Source organism: Sinocyclocheilus rhinocerous, unplaced genomic scaffold (assembly GCF_001515625.1).
Source record: "Sinocyclocheilus rhinocerous isolate Xijiao unplaced genomic scaffold, SAMN03320098_v1.1 scaffold820, whole genome shotgun sequence".
NCBI lineage: Eukaryota > Metazoa > Chordata > Actinopteri > Cypriniformes > Cyprinidae > Sinocyclocheilus > Sinocyclocheilus rhinocerous.
Window position 1 is genome coordinate 462,519 of NW_015670386.1, and position 17,406 is coordinate 479,924.

Sequence of the window (17,406 nt, forward strand, 5' to 3'; positions counted from 1 at the left end):
TTTGAGCAGTAGTGTATATAAGGTAAAGTGTGTGATTTCACTCATGACACTGAACTAAGGGTGTTTCCATGACAACGATGTACTAAAAATGGAAAAGTTTTTCCTTTGTGTTTTTGAAAAGTTTTGCGTACAGTCAACAACGTTGTGAAAACAATCCTGTTCACATGGATCCGCAAAAACATCAAAAGATGCTGTATTATGTATGCCAGGCCAGTAGTTGGAGGTCACTTTGTAAAGAAACACTATGTGCCTGCACACAAACCAATAGACTGAACACGTAACACGCATGTGCATGATGTCACCGTTTTCACAAATTTGCATTTTTTTGTAGTGTACATGGGAAAATATTCGTTTTCAAAAACTTGCACTTTGAAACCCCAAACTCGCATCAGTTGAGCCAATGTTTCGCAAAGGCATAGCATTTACATTTTACTGGCTTACGTGAAGTTCAGTGTCTTGGCAGTAGGAAAAGTATTTTAACATTGTTTATTAAGTGTACTTGTATGTATACTGTTTTGCATAGTTGTGTTTTGTGTAATGCTGTGTTGTGTTGGGTCATTTCAGGGTCTGTCATGGTCACAAGCTAATTTGCCTGCAGGGATGTAAATAGTTATCTGAAAAGTCATTTATCTTGTCTTATTGGCAAACAAACAGATACACTCATGCAAACCCACATATAATGGCAAAGATTTACATTAGCATAATGCTTGGTGACGCAGTAGCAAAACTGATTGCATAGTGTTCACAACCTTCTTTATTTCAGTGTCATGTTTAATTTGGTTAAAATCAGAACTTGTTTGTAAAAGCCTTGTTTTTTTGATGCCAGGCTGCTTTGCTGTTTGAAGAGGAGATCAGGAGTGAAAGATTTCTGGTCACCGTTGACCCATTTCTATTCCACGGGGGAAAGATGTTTGTGACACAGATACACAACTTATTCTGAAGTTTATTCTTTATTTAGTACATATGCTGTCTTTAATAAATCATTAGCTTTTTGGCCTCCTTTGAAAATCCATCTTGCGCTTGTAACTGTGTTTATAGCTGATCAGCCAGTCACTATGCTGCAAAAACAAGTTTGACCTCCTGAATCTGGTATGACTAATGCTTAATTACTATCAGAGACCAGTTAAAAACCAGCTACCAAACACTGAAGCTGGATTTTCCAGCAGTGGCTTTTTAGTAGCCTATCTGATACAATGTCATACTTTTATGCTGTGACTGAGCTAAAAGGCTAATGCATTATTAATGACGGTATAGGTGCTAAATAAAAAATAAAGTCAAGAATGTGTTTTGTATCTGTCTTCCGTGCTTATTCTTTTTAAATTGTTGACTGCTCTCTCTAGACTCCCGGCCAATAACAAGCACTGTTTATCTTAATGGCTTTGGATGTTTTATCTTCCTTGTATGACTTGAAGTCCTCCACTGTGAGGAGACACAGCAGTAAATCACGCTAATGTATTTATGTTCGTTTTGACTGCATGTGCGCATTTCTTTTTCAGCATCTGTTCTTGTGCTCATATTTTACAAAACCTGTATGATATAGAGCCTGTCCTCTTTGTTAACCTTCTTTCTACTGCTTTTCTTCTGCAATTAATATGATCCTGTCAGCTTTTTAAATGCAACTCATTTTTTTCCAGCTCTGTTTTTCTTCTGTAACTAAACTGGTTGCTTTTCTATCTTTTCTCTTTTCCCCTGTTTTCTCATCTGCCTTTCCTGATCCTCCTCACCTCATCCCCTCCAGTCCCACAGGGAAGAGGGTACGCTTTGAGCAGATGAGCACCGTCCTGGTTAAAGGCCAGTGTTTCTCACGTCTGGAACCCCCCAGACGTCAGTCACTGCCTCAAATCGTCCTCAGGTACCGTGGAACCAATATAGACCCACTGAAGTCGAAATTCATAGAGTATGCAGTCAGATTAAACAGAGAGAATGCAGAGAGAATTTTTTTTCCACATAGTTTAAAGTAATAATCCGTTTGGATCAGGCATTTGTTGTTGTTGTCTTAACTCTTTTATTAAAACAAATGCATAAATTGTGGTTTTCAACAATATATGGAAATATTCAAAGACTTTTTAATCTGGTTCACCCACGCTTAGTTTAAAGGGGTCATATGATGCTATTTTAAAGATCATTATTTTGTGTATTTGGTGTAACAGAATATGTTGACATGCTTTAATGTTCAAAAAACACATTCTTTTTCAAATACTGTACATTATTGTAGGTCCACACACACACAACGCGTTACTCTGCGCTGGCAAAACTCCGCATTTGAACAGTCAATAGCAAATACTTAAACTGAGTATATAAGTATATAAGTTTTATACATCTAATAGTAATAGTGGGGAGAAAAAGATATGCTGTCATCTCAAATATTTCCACTTAAAAAAAAAAAAAAAAAGCAGTTATGGTGTAAATATTACTATTTAAAATAAATGTATACAATTAAATTAAATTAATTACAAATATAAATTTTTTTAGTAGCCATTATTCTAGTCTTCATTGTCACATGATCCTTCAAAAAATGTATTTACTGTGGATTTGGATCAATTTAATGCATCCTTGCTGAATAAAAGTATTAATTTCTTTCAAAAATAAATAAATAAAAATAAAATTCATATACTGACCCCAAACTCTAGAATGGCAGTTTATATAATAGAAAGACAATATTTATTTTATTTATTTATTTAGTCATTTAGCAGACGCTTTTACCACATGATCAGTGGAGCAGTGTCGTGTGTAAATAGTATAATATATTATTTATTTGGTGAATTCTTGAAAAAACATTACATGAAAACAATAATTTAGGAAACATCTTATCTTTATAATATTATGCTTCATTTTATCTTACACAGTGGGTCCTTATACATGAAGATATAAAGCTGCCTATGTTTTATTAAGGGGTTCTTTATTTTTAGGGGTCCTGGCCATCACCATCAACAAACCCCTGCTCTATAACAGGGTGTAATTGTACCATCTCCCCATTTAAATTCAGGACTCCACTTCTCTGTCATTGACAAAACTATCCACAAGTTAATTGATTCACTGTTCAGACTAATAACTGTTAAAAACCACTGATGTGCACGGTGCTTGTTGGGAATTGCATGTCAGATTGTGAGGGGGTTGAATGATGGTGAATTTCCTCCACCGGAGTTTTTGAAAGACAGAGTAATTTGCAATGGACTGTTATAGAGGAGACTGTATTATTGTTTGAGGTGTGTGTGATTGAATGTGTGAGCAAGTGTGTGTGCTCATAATTGAAGTCCCAGTTCTCACACTTATTTCGTGTTTTGGCACGTTCCCTACCCTCTCTCTCTTTCTCTCTGTTTTCTGTCTCTCTTTTTTAGTCAGATGAGCTGGTATTTTACTGGGTGTTTACACGCACTCCTCAAACACTATTTGAGTAGGCGGCAAGAGTAAAGTGGAGTTGCTGTCGGGATATGAATCACTGCTGTATGGTCTCAGACACATTAAGCGTTTAAGCAAGTACTGATCCTTCAGACTTACTTGGAGTGTAGCAGGTTTTCTGCCTGAACTCTGACATCAAGGAAATGTCTTGTTTGCCTCTCTGACATCATGTGATATAGGGGGTAGAAGGAAGGGCAAGCCAATATATTTCACTCAGTGTGAAGGCTTCTGTTCCCCCTCTACCTCAGACATGACCTTCCTTGCCTCCTGGGATGAGTTAGACAGGTAGGTCAATGGATTGTTTTAATGATTCACAGTGTCTTTATGAGTGATGTGGATTTTTTAAAATCAAATATTTGAGCTTTTTGATATGTTTCAGACTTTTTTTAAACAGTCAGACAGCTTTTTGAACAGGTAGGACAGCTTTTTAATTTATTAGTTTAATTTGTGTTGTAAATGCATAAACTTGATTTTGGAAAGTGTTTGTACTTTTTAGTAGGGTTGTAAATTGGTGTGGTTTATGGTCTTGTTTGGTTTATAGATCATCTCAATGTGTCTGGTTTATTAATTGGTGAAGTATTTGGGTTTTTTCGGTTACACACTGCTATGGAATACTTGATTTTGATTGGTCAGTTGTTGTATGTAGTATATTTGATCGTTGTCAGGTTTAGTTTTGATAGTTGTACCTTTATGAATTAATCTCACTAAAATTTGCTAGCTTTCTCCAAAAACAATTACTTATTTCATTTTACTTCTAAAGTCAATGAATCTTGTTTTTTTTGTTGTTTTTTTTGGTGCATAGTAGTGCTATGCTTGGCAGTGATTTTTTTCATCACCACATTGAGTGCTTACAGTTAAGGAGTTTGCAGTTATTCATTGGATAGCAGAAAAGTTCAAGTTATTTTCTTGGTTGATTTTACTGAAAATGTTCTTTCTCAAATCATTCCTCCAAAAAGAGTCTGACATTAAGATGGTGACTCCCCCTCTGCTACCTTAAAAGGTCTTCCCTCAGCTGGCCTCTCTTGTAATGATGCACAGCCGACTCTGTTATTACTATGTGTCCTTTACTCTAAACACTGCTGATGTCCTCACTGTACTACCAGCATTTACACACACTTCAAACACTTGAAGACTCTGTCCAGGATTGTGTGTTAGGGGGTACACACTAATGTATTTTTTTCTTGTTTTCCAGTAAAGTAACATCTAAGCATCCTTAAAATAAGACCGGTTTATTTGAGAAGCGATATTGCATAAGATATTAAGAGATTATTATATCTTTGAATTAAATGTATATCTAAACCCAGGGGTTTTCAAATATTTTTGTCAGCTGAACCCCTTAAAATCTTAGGGAGTAATTTTAAGTTTAAGTTAATATTTCAATAATTTAACGATATGTTTGTGTTTTTTGATGTTGGTTAATGCTCACTTGACCTGCAAGTGAACAGATAAAAATTTTTATATTTATTATTATTATTATTATTATACTTTTGTAATTAATTACTCTAATTATAAAAATGAAGTTATAAATGTATTATTTTTGTAAATTACACTTGTCTTGTAAAATTAAACAAAATAAATGCTTGATAATTATGGACCCATATTTAATGAAATTGCTGCCATTGATTTGATAATAGCACTAAGCTATATCATGATTTCAGTTTTATTTTGATTAATTGTGCCACATTTATTTATTTGAATTTTACATTCAATGTATAATTATGTAAATAATTATAAGCATTTCATCAATTTTATTTTTCCCCATTTGGGAAATCTTAAGCATAAATAAATTTAGTGAAAAAATAAACAAATTCTTTGATGAAAACAAAGAAAAACATTTTTTGATTAACAAAACCTTAATTCAAAATCTGAAAACAAAATCTTATTTATTTATTTTTTCACAGTTTTGTATCACAAGTGAATTTATTGTGTCTTATGAATGTTTTTATTTGTACTTTAAAACAAAACAAAAATAACAGAAAAAAATCATAGTATGATTTTATCATATTAAAAATTAGTTTTATCCATTAATGTTAGACACTCATGAATCTTTCTTTAGAAAAGAGTTAATTCACGAGATTGCAGTCGACCACGGTTGTTTTGGAGGTCTAGGAGGTTAGTTCATTCAGAACCTCAGACTTGTTTTGACTCTTTACTCAGATTACACAGTGGATTTTATCATGTTTTTCCATTCTCTCACTTTGTACACATGGTGTAGTAAAACTGTTGTTTTTACTATTACTATAATTAACAATAAATGTGACTGCAGGGGCACAGCAGACTGGTTTGGGGTCAGCAATGATGTGGATGCCACTCAGAAATGGCAGCGGAAGAGCCTTCGTCACTGTACCCAGCGCTACGGCAAACTGAAGCCTCAGGTGATACGCGAAATGGACCTGCCCAGTCAAGACAATCTCTCCATGACCAGTACTGAGACCCCTCCTCCTCTATACGTCCCCCCCGCACAGCATGGCATGCAGAGGGTAAGCTGGACACATACTGATCCCTTTATAATGGTACAATCCAAAATAGCTTAAACTGTTCTATTTGAAACCACTTTGTTTCTATAAAACATTGGACTTCCATTAACATTTCCCATTAGCATTTACTATGTGGTTTTGATGGTTTATGATACAGATGGGGTGATCGTGACTCACTGTTTAGGCTTTTTGTGGTTGCTGTCTGCAGATCGTAGACCCACTGGCTCGGGGTCGAGCGTTCCGTAACGTAGAGGAAGTGGACGGTCTTAGTATACCTCAGACCCCCATCACCCCCTGCGCCGCTTCCCTGTGCTCCTTCACCAGCTCCCGCTCTGGCTTCAACCGACCCCCCCGTAGACGAAAGCGTGAGTCTGTCGCCAAAATGGGCTTCAGAGCGGCTGCTGCTCTGGTGAAGGTAAGAGCCGATAGATAGACAGCAATGTTGCATGTTGCGTCTGCCTTGTGTATGATTTATAACAGTGGTTCTCAACAAGGGGGCCGGGGCCCACTGAAGGGCCTCAGCAAACTTCCAAGGGGGACTTAAAACCCCTAATTACCCCTAACCCCTAACCCCTAACAAATTATTTAATTATATATACTAAAATTTAAATAAAATACATTTCTTTTTTTCTCCTCAGTAAACATGTTTTTTTGTTAAACAACATACTGAAAGGGATAGTTCACCAAAAATGAAAATTTTGTCATTAATTACTCACCCTCATGTCGTTCCAAACCCGTAAGACCTTCATTCATCTTCGGAACACAAATTAAGGTGTTTTTGATGAAATCTGAGAGCTTTCTGACCCTGCATAGACCGCAACACAACTGACACGTTCAAGGCCCAGAAAGGTAGTGAGGACATTGTTAAAATGGTCCATGTGACAGTGGTTCAACCTTAATTTTATGAAGCTATGAGAATACTTTTTGGCACAAAGAAAATAATAATAATGACTTCATTCAACAATTTCTTCTCTTCGATGCACGTTCAAGAGAGTACCACGACTCATATAAAATATCTTAATTTGTGTTCCGATGAGGAACAAAGGTCTTACAGGTTTGAAACGACATGAGGGTGAGTAATTAATGACAGAATTAAAATTTTGGGAAGAACTATTCCTTGAATCAGAATCTTGAATTTTCTGGAATCACAATTCATTTGAGTTGTGGTGAATTTTTTTTAAATATTAACATTCCCAGTTTTATGTTAATAAAAATGTTTGAAAATTGTCATAATTCAAGCAAATATCTTGCCCAATTTGGGTGGCCTTCAAGTCAAAAAGGTTGAGGACTACTGACTTCTGCCATTGTAGATGGTCTACTTTAGTTGCATAGAACTGATAGCTCCAAAAACCGATTTCATTTACGGGATTTCCAGGGAAATCATTCTTTAGTTTTATTATCATCCCCCAGACATGAACACAACAAGTTCCCAGACAGGAACAAACAACGGGATAAAGCGACAGACTCAATTGCTGACATTTGCTGGGGGAAAAAATCACCTTTTGATTTGAGTCAATAATCATTCTTTAAAATTCAGAAATCTCCTTTGAGCTCGAGCCCCTAATGTCAAAGTGACGTGAATGCCATTGGAACAAGGCATCGGACATCCAATAAACCCAGCCGTGGTGATTATCATAGATTACTTCAGAGGCTCACTTTGACGTCCTTGTAAAGATTGCAATAAATATTACCCTCCCCCGTATAATCTGTTATGTAAAAGTTTATCTCTGGCTTGACTTGTTGGCTCTGGATTTGGCCCAGTTCCATTTAGTGCCTGAGCCCAGATGACCAGGCTATAGGCCGGGAACAACGCTAACAGATGGCTATGATAATTCCACTGGAATGTTCAGCTGTTAGTCTGATAGAATATTCTGGAGCAGGTTGAGGTAATCCCCTGCTTGACCACAGAAGCAGCACAGCTGCATTGGAAAGGACATTAGGATCTTACCCATTGTTTGAGATGTATAACATGAGTCCTATAATTTCACAGTTGTTATGTTAATTTCTATTCATTATATGAACACTGAGCATAGTAGTAAGCATGATGCTGTTAATGAGGATGATAGTAAAGATTACGGTGGTTTTAGGGACGCTCTCTGCGGGAAGGTGCTGCACGGCGAGTGTATCGGCGGAGTTTCGCCACAGCTAGTTTTCTGGATGAGGACACTGTGGATTTCCTAGATGAACTGGACACCTCCTTCTTTGCCAAGGTGAAAATAAATACAAAACCTGAAGTTTACGACCCAGACCATCTCAGTGCTGCCACCTAGGGGTTGATATATGTAAAGTTTATTGCAAGTGATCTAATGAGTCATAATTTAAATTGTTGTTAAGCTGAAAATGCACCACTAGCATTATCAAAATGAAGAGCATGATAATATCTAACCTTTAAGTGGGATTAGTGTTATTTTAATGGTATTAGTATTAGTGCTTATTTATATATGTATATAATAGTAGTGTTTATGTGTGTGTGTGTGTGTATATATCTTGTTAAATAATTTTAATACTTAGCAATATTTCTAATTTTTGTTATTTCTTGTTATTTTTAATGATTTAGTTTTTCAGTTTACTATATGTTAGCATTGTTTGAATTTCTGAAAACTATTTTTAATTGTTTTTTTTACAATAACAACACTGGCTTGGTTAGGGAAAATGGCTGGGAAACACTTAAGCTAAGAAATTAGACAGTTATTATTTTTGTTGTACACTTAAATGAATCCATTGTATGTATCCAATGTAGCCATTCTGTCATTTTAGGATGGGCTTGCACATGAAGAGCTGTCTACATACGCAGACGAGGTGTTTGAGTCTCCTTCTGAAGCTGCCATTAAAGAAACTGATGCCAGTAGAGCTGGAGACGAGAGGGACCTGACAGGCAGTGCCCTAGAGAGGACAGAACTAGAGCGGAGCCATCTCATGCTGTGAGTCACATGCACACATGACAAACATGTTTGAGCTTTTAATATTATTCGGAATGCTTTTTAAGTGGACTCCCCATCTCTCTTCAGGCCTCTTGAGAGGGGATGGCGTAAGGGAAAGGATGGTGCTCTGATTCAGCCTAAAGTGCGATTACGGCAGGAAGTGGGGAGTGTGAGTGGTCAGCGGCGTGGACAGCGCATTACTGTGCCTGTTAAGAAACTCTTTGCCAAGGAGAAGCGTCCTTATGGGCTTGGCATGGTGGGCCGACTGACCAACCGCACCTACCGCAAACGCATTGACAGCTATGTCAAGAAACAGATAGAAGACATGAATGACCACAGGTATTAACAACAGTATTGTGGGTGGGAGCCTTTTTAAAATGCGTGATTTAGATGGTCTCTGGATATGTTTGAGATACTGAATTATAGGTGTCTGTACAGGGTGATGAATTGGTGTTTTTTATCCCACAGGCCTTTCTTCACTTACTGGATCACCTTTGTCCATTTGCTGATTACCATATTGGCAGTTTCCATCTATGGCATTGCACCTGTGGGCTTTTCACAACATGAGACAGTTGATTCTGTTAGTAAAACCATGTGTATTTGGTTTTGTTTCACTGTACTTCTGTTTAATATGGTGTGTAACAGGTAATGTCATCTGTTGTAGGTCTTACGAAACAAAGGAGTTTATGAAAACGTCAAATTCATGCAGCAAGAAAATTTCTGGGTTGGACCAAGCTCGGTAAATATATACTGTACATCACTTTAATTGTGTACATGGTCACTAAAAGCGAAAAAAGGAGTTGTTATAGAATACAGTTATGAAATGCCAAAAGTGATTATTTTAAAGTATTAAACTAAAAACGATAAGGCTTTTATCAAAGTATTTGCACATGTTGATAGATGTACCATGGTAAGGGGCCTTTATGGTTTATTTTCAAACTAATTGTTTTGCTACATCCATATTCAAATACAACAAATCTTTTTTTCAATCATCATAAACTTCAAAAGGAAAATGTGTATGAGGCCATAATTGCATGTGTAATATTTTGAACATGAATTATTAGGCTATAAAATACTGTTTTGAATAGTCTTGGATAAATAATGTTCTTAACTAATACTAAAACTGTTATAAATTTTTTTGGTAAGTGAAATGAAGCTAAAATAATATAAAATAAAATAATTTAAAAAAAATAGTGAAATATTATAAATATATAAAGTCTAAGCTTCTAAAATTAAAACTGAAATAAAAATAAAGCTACATAGAAATATTTATAAATAAAAATAAACACTAATTAAAATGACAAAAGCACGAAATTAGTTAGCTAAAGTAAAAATTAAAATTAAAAATATGAATAAATACTATTATAGTAAATAAATAATTCTAAAATAAAGTAGATTGAGTTTAGTATGTTCCCATTATGCTCTTGCCTAATATGCAGTTCTTGTTCCTGGCCTGCAGGAGGCGCTGATTCACCTCGGGGCTAAGTTCTCCCCCTGCATGCGTCAGGATCAGGAGGTGCACCAGCTCATTCAGGAGAAGAAGAACATTGAGCGGCACTCGGCCTGCTGCGTCCGCAATGACCAATCAGGCTGCGTGCAGACCTCTCAGGAGGAGTGCTCGGTCAGTTCCTGTGTGACCTCACATAACGACATTAATGTCAACCTATTTTTACACAAATGTCCCTGTAATGTTCTCAGAGTACACTGGCATTATGGGTAAAGTGGCCTCAGCACCCAAGTGCTCCAAATCTGGAGAGGAAAGTGCGTCAGTATGGCTCTGTGTGCCATCAAGACCCCAGGTACAATTACCCTCTTTATTTTTTTACTCTTTAACCCTTTTACTCTTTAACCCTCTTTGATTCTTTTACCCATTCACATCGCCTGTGGATTTAATTATGTTATTTATTTACCACATTTATACCTTTAGGATTTGTCTGGAGCCTGCCTCAGTTACTCCTCATGAGTGGCCTGATGACATCACTAAGTGGCCGGTGAGTTTGCTACAGTGACCGGTGACCAACATGACCACAACATTTCATTTTTTTTGCTTCAATGTAATACTGTTTTTCCTCTCTCAGATATGCACCAGGTACAGCACAGGGAATCACACTAACCTGCCATACATTGATTGCGTCATCACTGGCAGACCCTGCTGCATCGGAACCAAAGGAAGGTGAGGATAACCTGCTGACACCCATTACGCCATGAGATACACTGTAAAAAGGCTTATCTTACTTAGTATCTTTGTCTTGTTTCTAGTTAAAATATCAAAAAATCAAGATACATTTACTAGATCAAAATGACATAAGATATTTAGTCTTTTTTTCTTAAACAAGTCAAATTAAATTGTGGTAAGTAAAATAATCTTGTTTTAAGAGTGTTTTACATACCCCACTGGCAGATAATTTTACTTTTTTGCTAGTAAATTCATCTTGATTTAAGAATTTTTGGTAACATTTTATTTTAAAGTTGTCCTTGTTACATGTTACATGTACTTACTATTATAATAACAATAAATTATGCATAATTACATGCAAGTAACCCTAATACTAACCCTAACCATATAGCAAGTACATTTAGTTAATATTACTCAGTAGGCCTACTTAAATGTATAATTACTGTAACAAGGACACCTTAAAATAAAGTGTAACCAGCAGTGTATTGCAGTGTATTAACAAGTGATTCACAACAAAGACTGATAACAGGGACAAATATAAATCCATAAAATTCTTTTAAGATATTTAAAAAAAAAAGACATTATCTTAAAGTGCCCCTATTGTGGATTTTTGAAAATTACCTTTCATGCAGTGTGTAACACAGCTCGAAGTGAATGAAAACATCCTGCAAAGTTTTAAATCTGAAAGTGCACCGTGTATAAAGTTATTGTCTCTCAAAAGAAAGAGTCGACTCTGAATCATTGAAACGAGTCGTTTTTAAAACGAATCCCAAGCGTTTCATGTTGACGTCAACATAAAACATTAGCATATTGCCCGCCCACTTGTTGGTCTTTTCCGTTGGTCTGAATAAAAATGCAAATTCATTATTTTCCACTAGGTGCGCTTTTAAATAGCGGTTTCCCCGGTAACGCTGTACACAAAGCAGCACTGTGCTCACAAACGCTGCTTTATCAGGCATTACAGGCATGATGAAATGAAAATGAGACCAATCGGACCAATCACCGCAGATTAGCGTCACGCAAAGGAGGGGTTTGGAAAAATTAATCGTTGAGCGAATCATTGAGCAAAAATAAATGCATATTATAAGACAATGAAAGTGTTTTTTGACCTTGCATGCATGTCAACCTGTTGTTGGGGACTCCCAAAACCAAAATATGAACCTTTCCTTACCCATAATAGGGGCACTTTAATGGTAAACATCTAGTATAGCATATGAACTACTGTATAATGTTTGGGCTTGTTGTTTTTTTATTTAGTGTTTTGGAGAAAAGTCTTTTATGCTCCCCAAGGCTGCCTTAATTTAATCAAAGACAGTAAAAACAGTGATATTGTGAAATATTATTACAATTTAAAGGAACTGTTTTCTGATTTAATATTGTAACGGGGCTGACAAGACGTGAGACGTGCGGATCCATAAGCAAGCTTTATTTAAAGCAGAGGAGGTCAGAAACACAGGCAGGGTCGAACAGTGGCAAACAGGTATAAGGCGGGCAAGACACAAGAATAGTCCTAGGGCTAGAAGCACACAAAGAATTCACAAACGGCCTCCATAGCCGTGATAGGACAAGATGAGGATTCCCCGACGGCCTCCATAGCCGTGACAGGAATGACTCATGATGATCAATGGTGACTAGACCTGACTCATGATGATTAATGGTGACTAGACCCGACTCATGACGATCAATGGTGACTAGACCTGACTCTATTTTAGAATTACATTTATTCAAGCTGAATTTTCAGCAGCCATTTCTCCAGTCTTCAGTGTCAGATGACTTTCAGAAATCATTCTAATATGCTGATTTGATGCTCAAGAATAATTTCTTATTATCAGTGTTAAAAACATTTGTGCTGCTTTATATTTTTGTTGTGTTCAGAATAATTTAAAAGTCTTGTATTCCAGCCTTTCCAGTCATTTTGATCAAAGTAATACATCCTAGTATTCATTAAAAAAAAAAAGTACTCACCCCTAACTTTTGAAAGGTAGTTTGTGTTTCTTGCAAAAAAATTATTCTCTCTGAAAACATGAGTAGTTTTGAATGAGAAGGATGTTGTTGGACACCAGATGGTTACAGCATCTACTGGCGGGGGCTGACGAGGGTCATGCAGGAGCGGTATTAACATGAAGTGGTTTGACATCTTGTGGCATATGTCACAAAAACTTGTCTTGTGTCAGTGGATTATGGCATGTGAAAAATTGTAGAACAACATGCAGTATGTTGTGGCACCTTATATGCCGCTGCCTGCCCGGCATATAGATGTGTAACACGCACTTAATGACAGACCGCTATTTATTCAATAGTATTACCTTTAAACATACACTAAGCCAACAATAACTGAGTTCATTTTGTCCTGTTGTATATATTATTACAGAGTGACCTTATATTGTAATATGTTCGTATTAGCCTAGTTTCTCCTAAGATAAATGGCTTCTGCTGTGACTACATTAGGGTGTTTATGATGGATTATATCTCAATATGTCAATCTTTTATCAAACATTACTTAATTGGCCTTAGCTGCACAAAACCACCCCCCCCAAAAAAAACCACAACCATTATTATTGTGTCTCAGTTGTATCGATATAGCTGCCAACTCCTAAAGTCACGTGTCAGTCACTACTGGATGTGCCACAACATTCTTCATCATGTTCTGCCATTCTCATGGGCAAATGCCACAATGCACTGACACACAACACAAGATTTAGTGACATATGCCACGAACCACTGAAATGTGTTTATGGCTTCTGTGCATATGATGCTATGCAACTTAATTTTAATACTGTCTCTCGGGCCATGCTAACCAGCCAAGTCTTGACCCCTTGCTTGTGACATTAATGTTAGATAAATGTAAAAATGGAAAGTCTCATCTAGTAACAAGTCAAGTGTCAGTAATTCTCTATCAGATGGTTTAGGTATTAAGATCATGAGAAACGTGATCAGAATCATACAACAGTTGCAAACTTTTGACTGGTAGTGTATCTCATATGTTGCATATTTAGTGTTTATTGTGTCCTTTGGAAATCAAATTCCTTAAAGGGATAGTTTACCCAAAAATGAAAATTCTTTCGTAATTTACTCACCCTTACGTTGTGGGCTTTGGTTAATCTTAGAAACACAAATTAATATATTTTTAGTTTCTGTCCATTGAAAGTAGCCAAAACGTAGATCCAAAAAGGCTACAAAGGTGTCGTAAAATGGATCCGTATGAATTGAAAGGTCTAATCAAAGTCTTGCGAAGAGATATAATCACTTTATATGAGGAACAGAATAAATTTCTGTTCTGGAAGGTCAGAAGTTACGCACTCACAGGCTTCTGTGTTTACCATATGCGATTTGCTCTGTTATTGTGTTTATATGTGCATAAAAGCCTAAATTAAATCTGTTCATCATAAGAAATGACCACACTGCACCTCTTCAAAAGATTTGGATCAAACCTTGATTCATATGGATTCATTATAATCATTTTGGACCTTTTAAGTTTTGGTTACCTGGACTATCAATGGTGTTTCCAATATTACGTCTTATGGGTTTGGAATGACGTGAGGGTGAGTAAACACTAACAGAATTTTCAGTTATGGGTAAACTATCCCTTTAAATGTGAATTGTGATTTGCACAGGTGTGAGATTACATCAAGAGAGTACTGTGACTTCATGAAGGGATATTTCCATGAGGAGGCCACACTGTGTTCCCAGGTCAGTGAGCATTTTACCTGTTGACATACAAGTATAGATCTATACATTCTGTTCATTTGTTATGAGGAGCAGTAGTGCAGGTTTATGAACTGCCAGCAGGGGGTGTAAAGACCTTCATCTGTACCAGTGTCTGTAATTCGAGTGTACAGTCCTTTAGCTATAAATTGTAATTTGTGTAATTATGGATTAAACTGATTATCTGCTCTCAGGTTCATTGCATGGATGATGTGTGTGGCCTCCTGCCGTTCCTGAACCCAGAGATCCCAGACCAGTTCTATCGGCTTTGGCTCTCTCTCTTCCTGCATGCTGGGTGAGTAGGAAGCGTGATCCGTTGCAGGGGGCCTATTGTGAATTTCGCAATAAATAAAATGCAGTGTCAGATTACTTATCCTGACTGCACTTTCTTGACAAAGGTAAAGCCGTGTTTGATTGATGGCGTAAGTCTCTTCCTGTCTCTGCAGGATTCTGCACTGCCTGGTGTCTGTGTGCTTCCAGATGACCATTTTGAGGGATTTGGAGAAGCTAGCGGGCTGGCTGAGAATCTCCATTATCTATATCCTCAGTGGGATTACAGGAAACCTCGCCAGTGCCATCTTCTTACCGTACAGAGCAGAGGTACAGGACGACTGAGTCTGGATCAGGGCTCTTAAACTCCTCACATTCAGTAATGAAATCATTAAATCCAACCTGCATATCATTTCTTACTCTTTGCATTGACCTTTATTGTTAAGTAATTTTCCTAAAGATTTTAATACAGCATATACATTTTAAAAAACGGCTGCTTAAAATAGAAGATATTCATATTTTTATTCAGGAAGGAAGCATTCAAGTTATCAAAAGTTACATTAAGGACATTTATTATATTATAATACACTTACATGTTTATAGTTATAAAAGATTTCTATTTCAAATAAATGTTGTCCTTTCTAACTTTCTATTCATTAAGATGAAAAAAAAAATGCATTACATTTTCCACAAAACATTAAGAAGCTTTTTTTCCCACATTGATGTTAATGAAAAAAATCAGCATATTCGAATGATTTATGGAGGATCATGTGACACTGAAGACTGGAGTAATGGCTGCTGAAAATTCAGCTTTACTATCCCAGGAATAAAATGTATTGTAAAATATATTAAAATAGAAAAGTTATTTTAAATAGGAACAATATTTCACAACATTGCAGCTTTTTTCTGTATTTTAATCAAAGAAATGCAGCTTTGGTGAGCACTACTTTCAAAAACATTACGTCACATTTTATTTTAAGGTCCAATACTCGCTATTAAAAAAAATGTAACTACAACTTTTTCCCCAATAAACTCCTAATTTGCTGCTTATTAGTTGTCAAGTTTAGATATTGGGTAGGTTTAGGAATATAGAATATGGTCATGCTGAATATGTGCTTTATAAATACTAATAAACAGCCAATACGTTAATAATCGGCATGCTAACAAGCAACTAGTGAGAATTGGTCCCTATACTAAAGTGTTCTCAAATATTGATTATAAATACACATCTATATGTATTATTCAAATTGCTTATTACAGGCCTAAAACACAGATGTCAACGTGCATTTGTAACCTAGATGAAAACAACTCGGATCAGTTGAAAATTTACCGCATGTGCTGATACAATTGCTGTGTTTTAAATTGCGTAATGAGTATGAACTGCATTTGATGGATTACTTGCTTCTTGACTGCTAATAATGTATGTTGTATGTATATAATCCACCATGTTGGAATTGGCATGTGATCTATGATGTCTGTTGAGTCACTGAAACACATGGCATAGTAAATTCTCAATCGGATGCACATTTGGCAGAAGTAGAAATTCACCCTGGCTTTTTCACATGCTATATAGTAGCGAAGTAGACATACTCGGATGCCTAACCACCTAGTTAGCATCCCCCAGGTTATTTGAGTTTCAGACCACTGGTCTATGTGGATAAAACATGATAGTAACTGCTCCTCTATTCTTCTAATGCCAGGTGGGTCCGGCTGGTTCTCAATTTGGCATCCTGGCCTGTCTGTTTGTGGAGCTGTTCCAGAGCTGGCAGATCTTGGCACGGCCATGGAGGGCCTTCATCAAGCTCTCATGCATCGTGCTGTTCCTCTTCGCCTTCGGCCTGCTGCCCTGGATAGATAATTTCGCCCACATCTGTGGCTTTGTCTCAGGCTTCTTCCTTTCCTTCGCCTTCCTGCCCTACATCAGCTTCGGCCGAATGGACATGTACCGCAAACGTTTGCAGATTCTAGTGGCACTTACTCTTTTCCTGGGCATCTTCTCCAGCTTCGTCGTACTCTTCTACGTTTACCCCGTCAAGTGCGAGTGGTGTGAGCTTCTCACCTGCATCCCGCTGACAGACAAGTTCTGTGAGAAATACGACCTCAATGCTCACCTCCACTGAGGCCTTGCAGAAGAAGGGCTAGAATGGAGAACAGTTGGACACCAACTTCATCTTTCTGCATGCCTGGAATGATTTGATTACAGACTCTTTGACTTACAACATACAATCTTTTTATATAATGTACTTTCTAAAGAAGGTTTTATTGTTTTTAATTTCTCCGGCTCAGAGAAAAGCCCACCCCAGGAGGGAACAATAATAATTATGCCAGTCGTGCCTTTTCACTCAGTACCATCTACTGCCATACCTTACAAGATCAGAGCACTTTTGAGGCCAACCTGTGTGTAGTGCTACTACAGTGGTAATGTTCGGTAGTGTTTTAGCTACCTGATCACATGTAA

At 36.9% G+C, this 17,406-nt stretch overlaps 1 protein-coding gene across 3 annotated transcripts in view; it reads left to right on the forward strand.

The window, feature by feature from the left end:
- LOC107734220 (inactive rhomboid protein 1-like) overlaps positions 1-17,198 on the forward strand; it is a 33,113-nt gene extending 15,915 nt beyond the window's left edge. For 2 of the 3 annotated variants that reach the window (XM_016546119.1, XM_016546118.1), the window contains 16 exons: positions 1,739-1,852; positions 5,666-5,879; positions 6,085-6,291; positions 7,964-8,086; positions 8,634-8,797; positions 8,885-9,136; positions 9,266-9,377; positions 9,462-9,536; positions 10,257-10,418; positions 10,496-10,596; positions 10,725-10,788; positions 10,876-10,970; positions 14,588-14,663; positions 14,873-14,973; positions 15,125-15,278; positions 16,649-17,198. In XM_016546119.1, coding sequence (XP_016401605.1) covers positions 1,739-1,852; positions 5,666-5,879; positions 6,085-6,291; positions 7,964-8,086; positions 8,634-8,797; positions 8,885-9,136; positions 9,266-9,377; positions 9,462-9,536; positions 10,257-10,418; positions 10,496-10,596; positions 10,725-10,788; positions 10,876-10,970; positions 14,588-14,663; positions 14,873-14,973; positions 15,125-15,278; positions 16,649-17,068 — 2,434 coding nt within the window. In that variant the 3' untranslated portion in view covers positions 17,069-17,198. The remainder of the gene's footprint in view (positions 1-1,738; positions 1,853-5,665; positions 5,880-6,084; positions 6,292-7,963; positions 8,087-8,633; positions 8,798-8,884; positions 9,137-9,265; positions 9,378-9,461; positions 9,537-10,256; positions 10,419-10,495; positions 10,597-10,724; positions 10,789-10,875; positions 10,971-14,587; positions 14,664-14,872; positions 14,974-15,124; positions 15,279-16,648) is intronic. The other variant, XM_016546120.1, reaches the window with a different exon arrangement.
- The last annotated feature ends 208 nt before the right edge of the window (positions 17,199-17,406 follow it).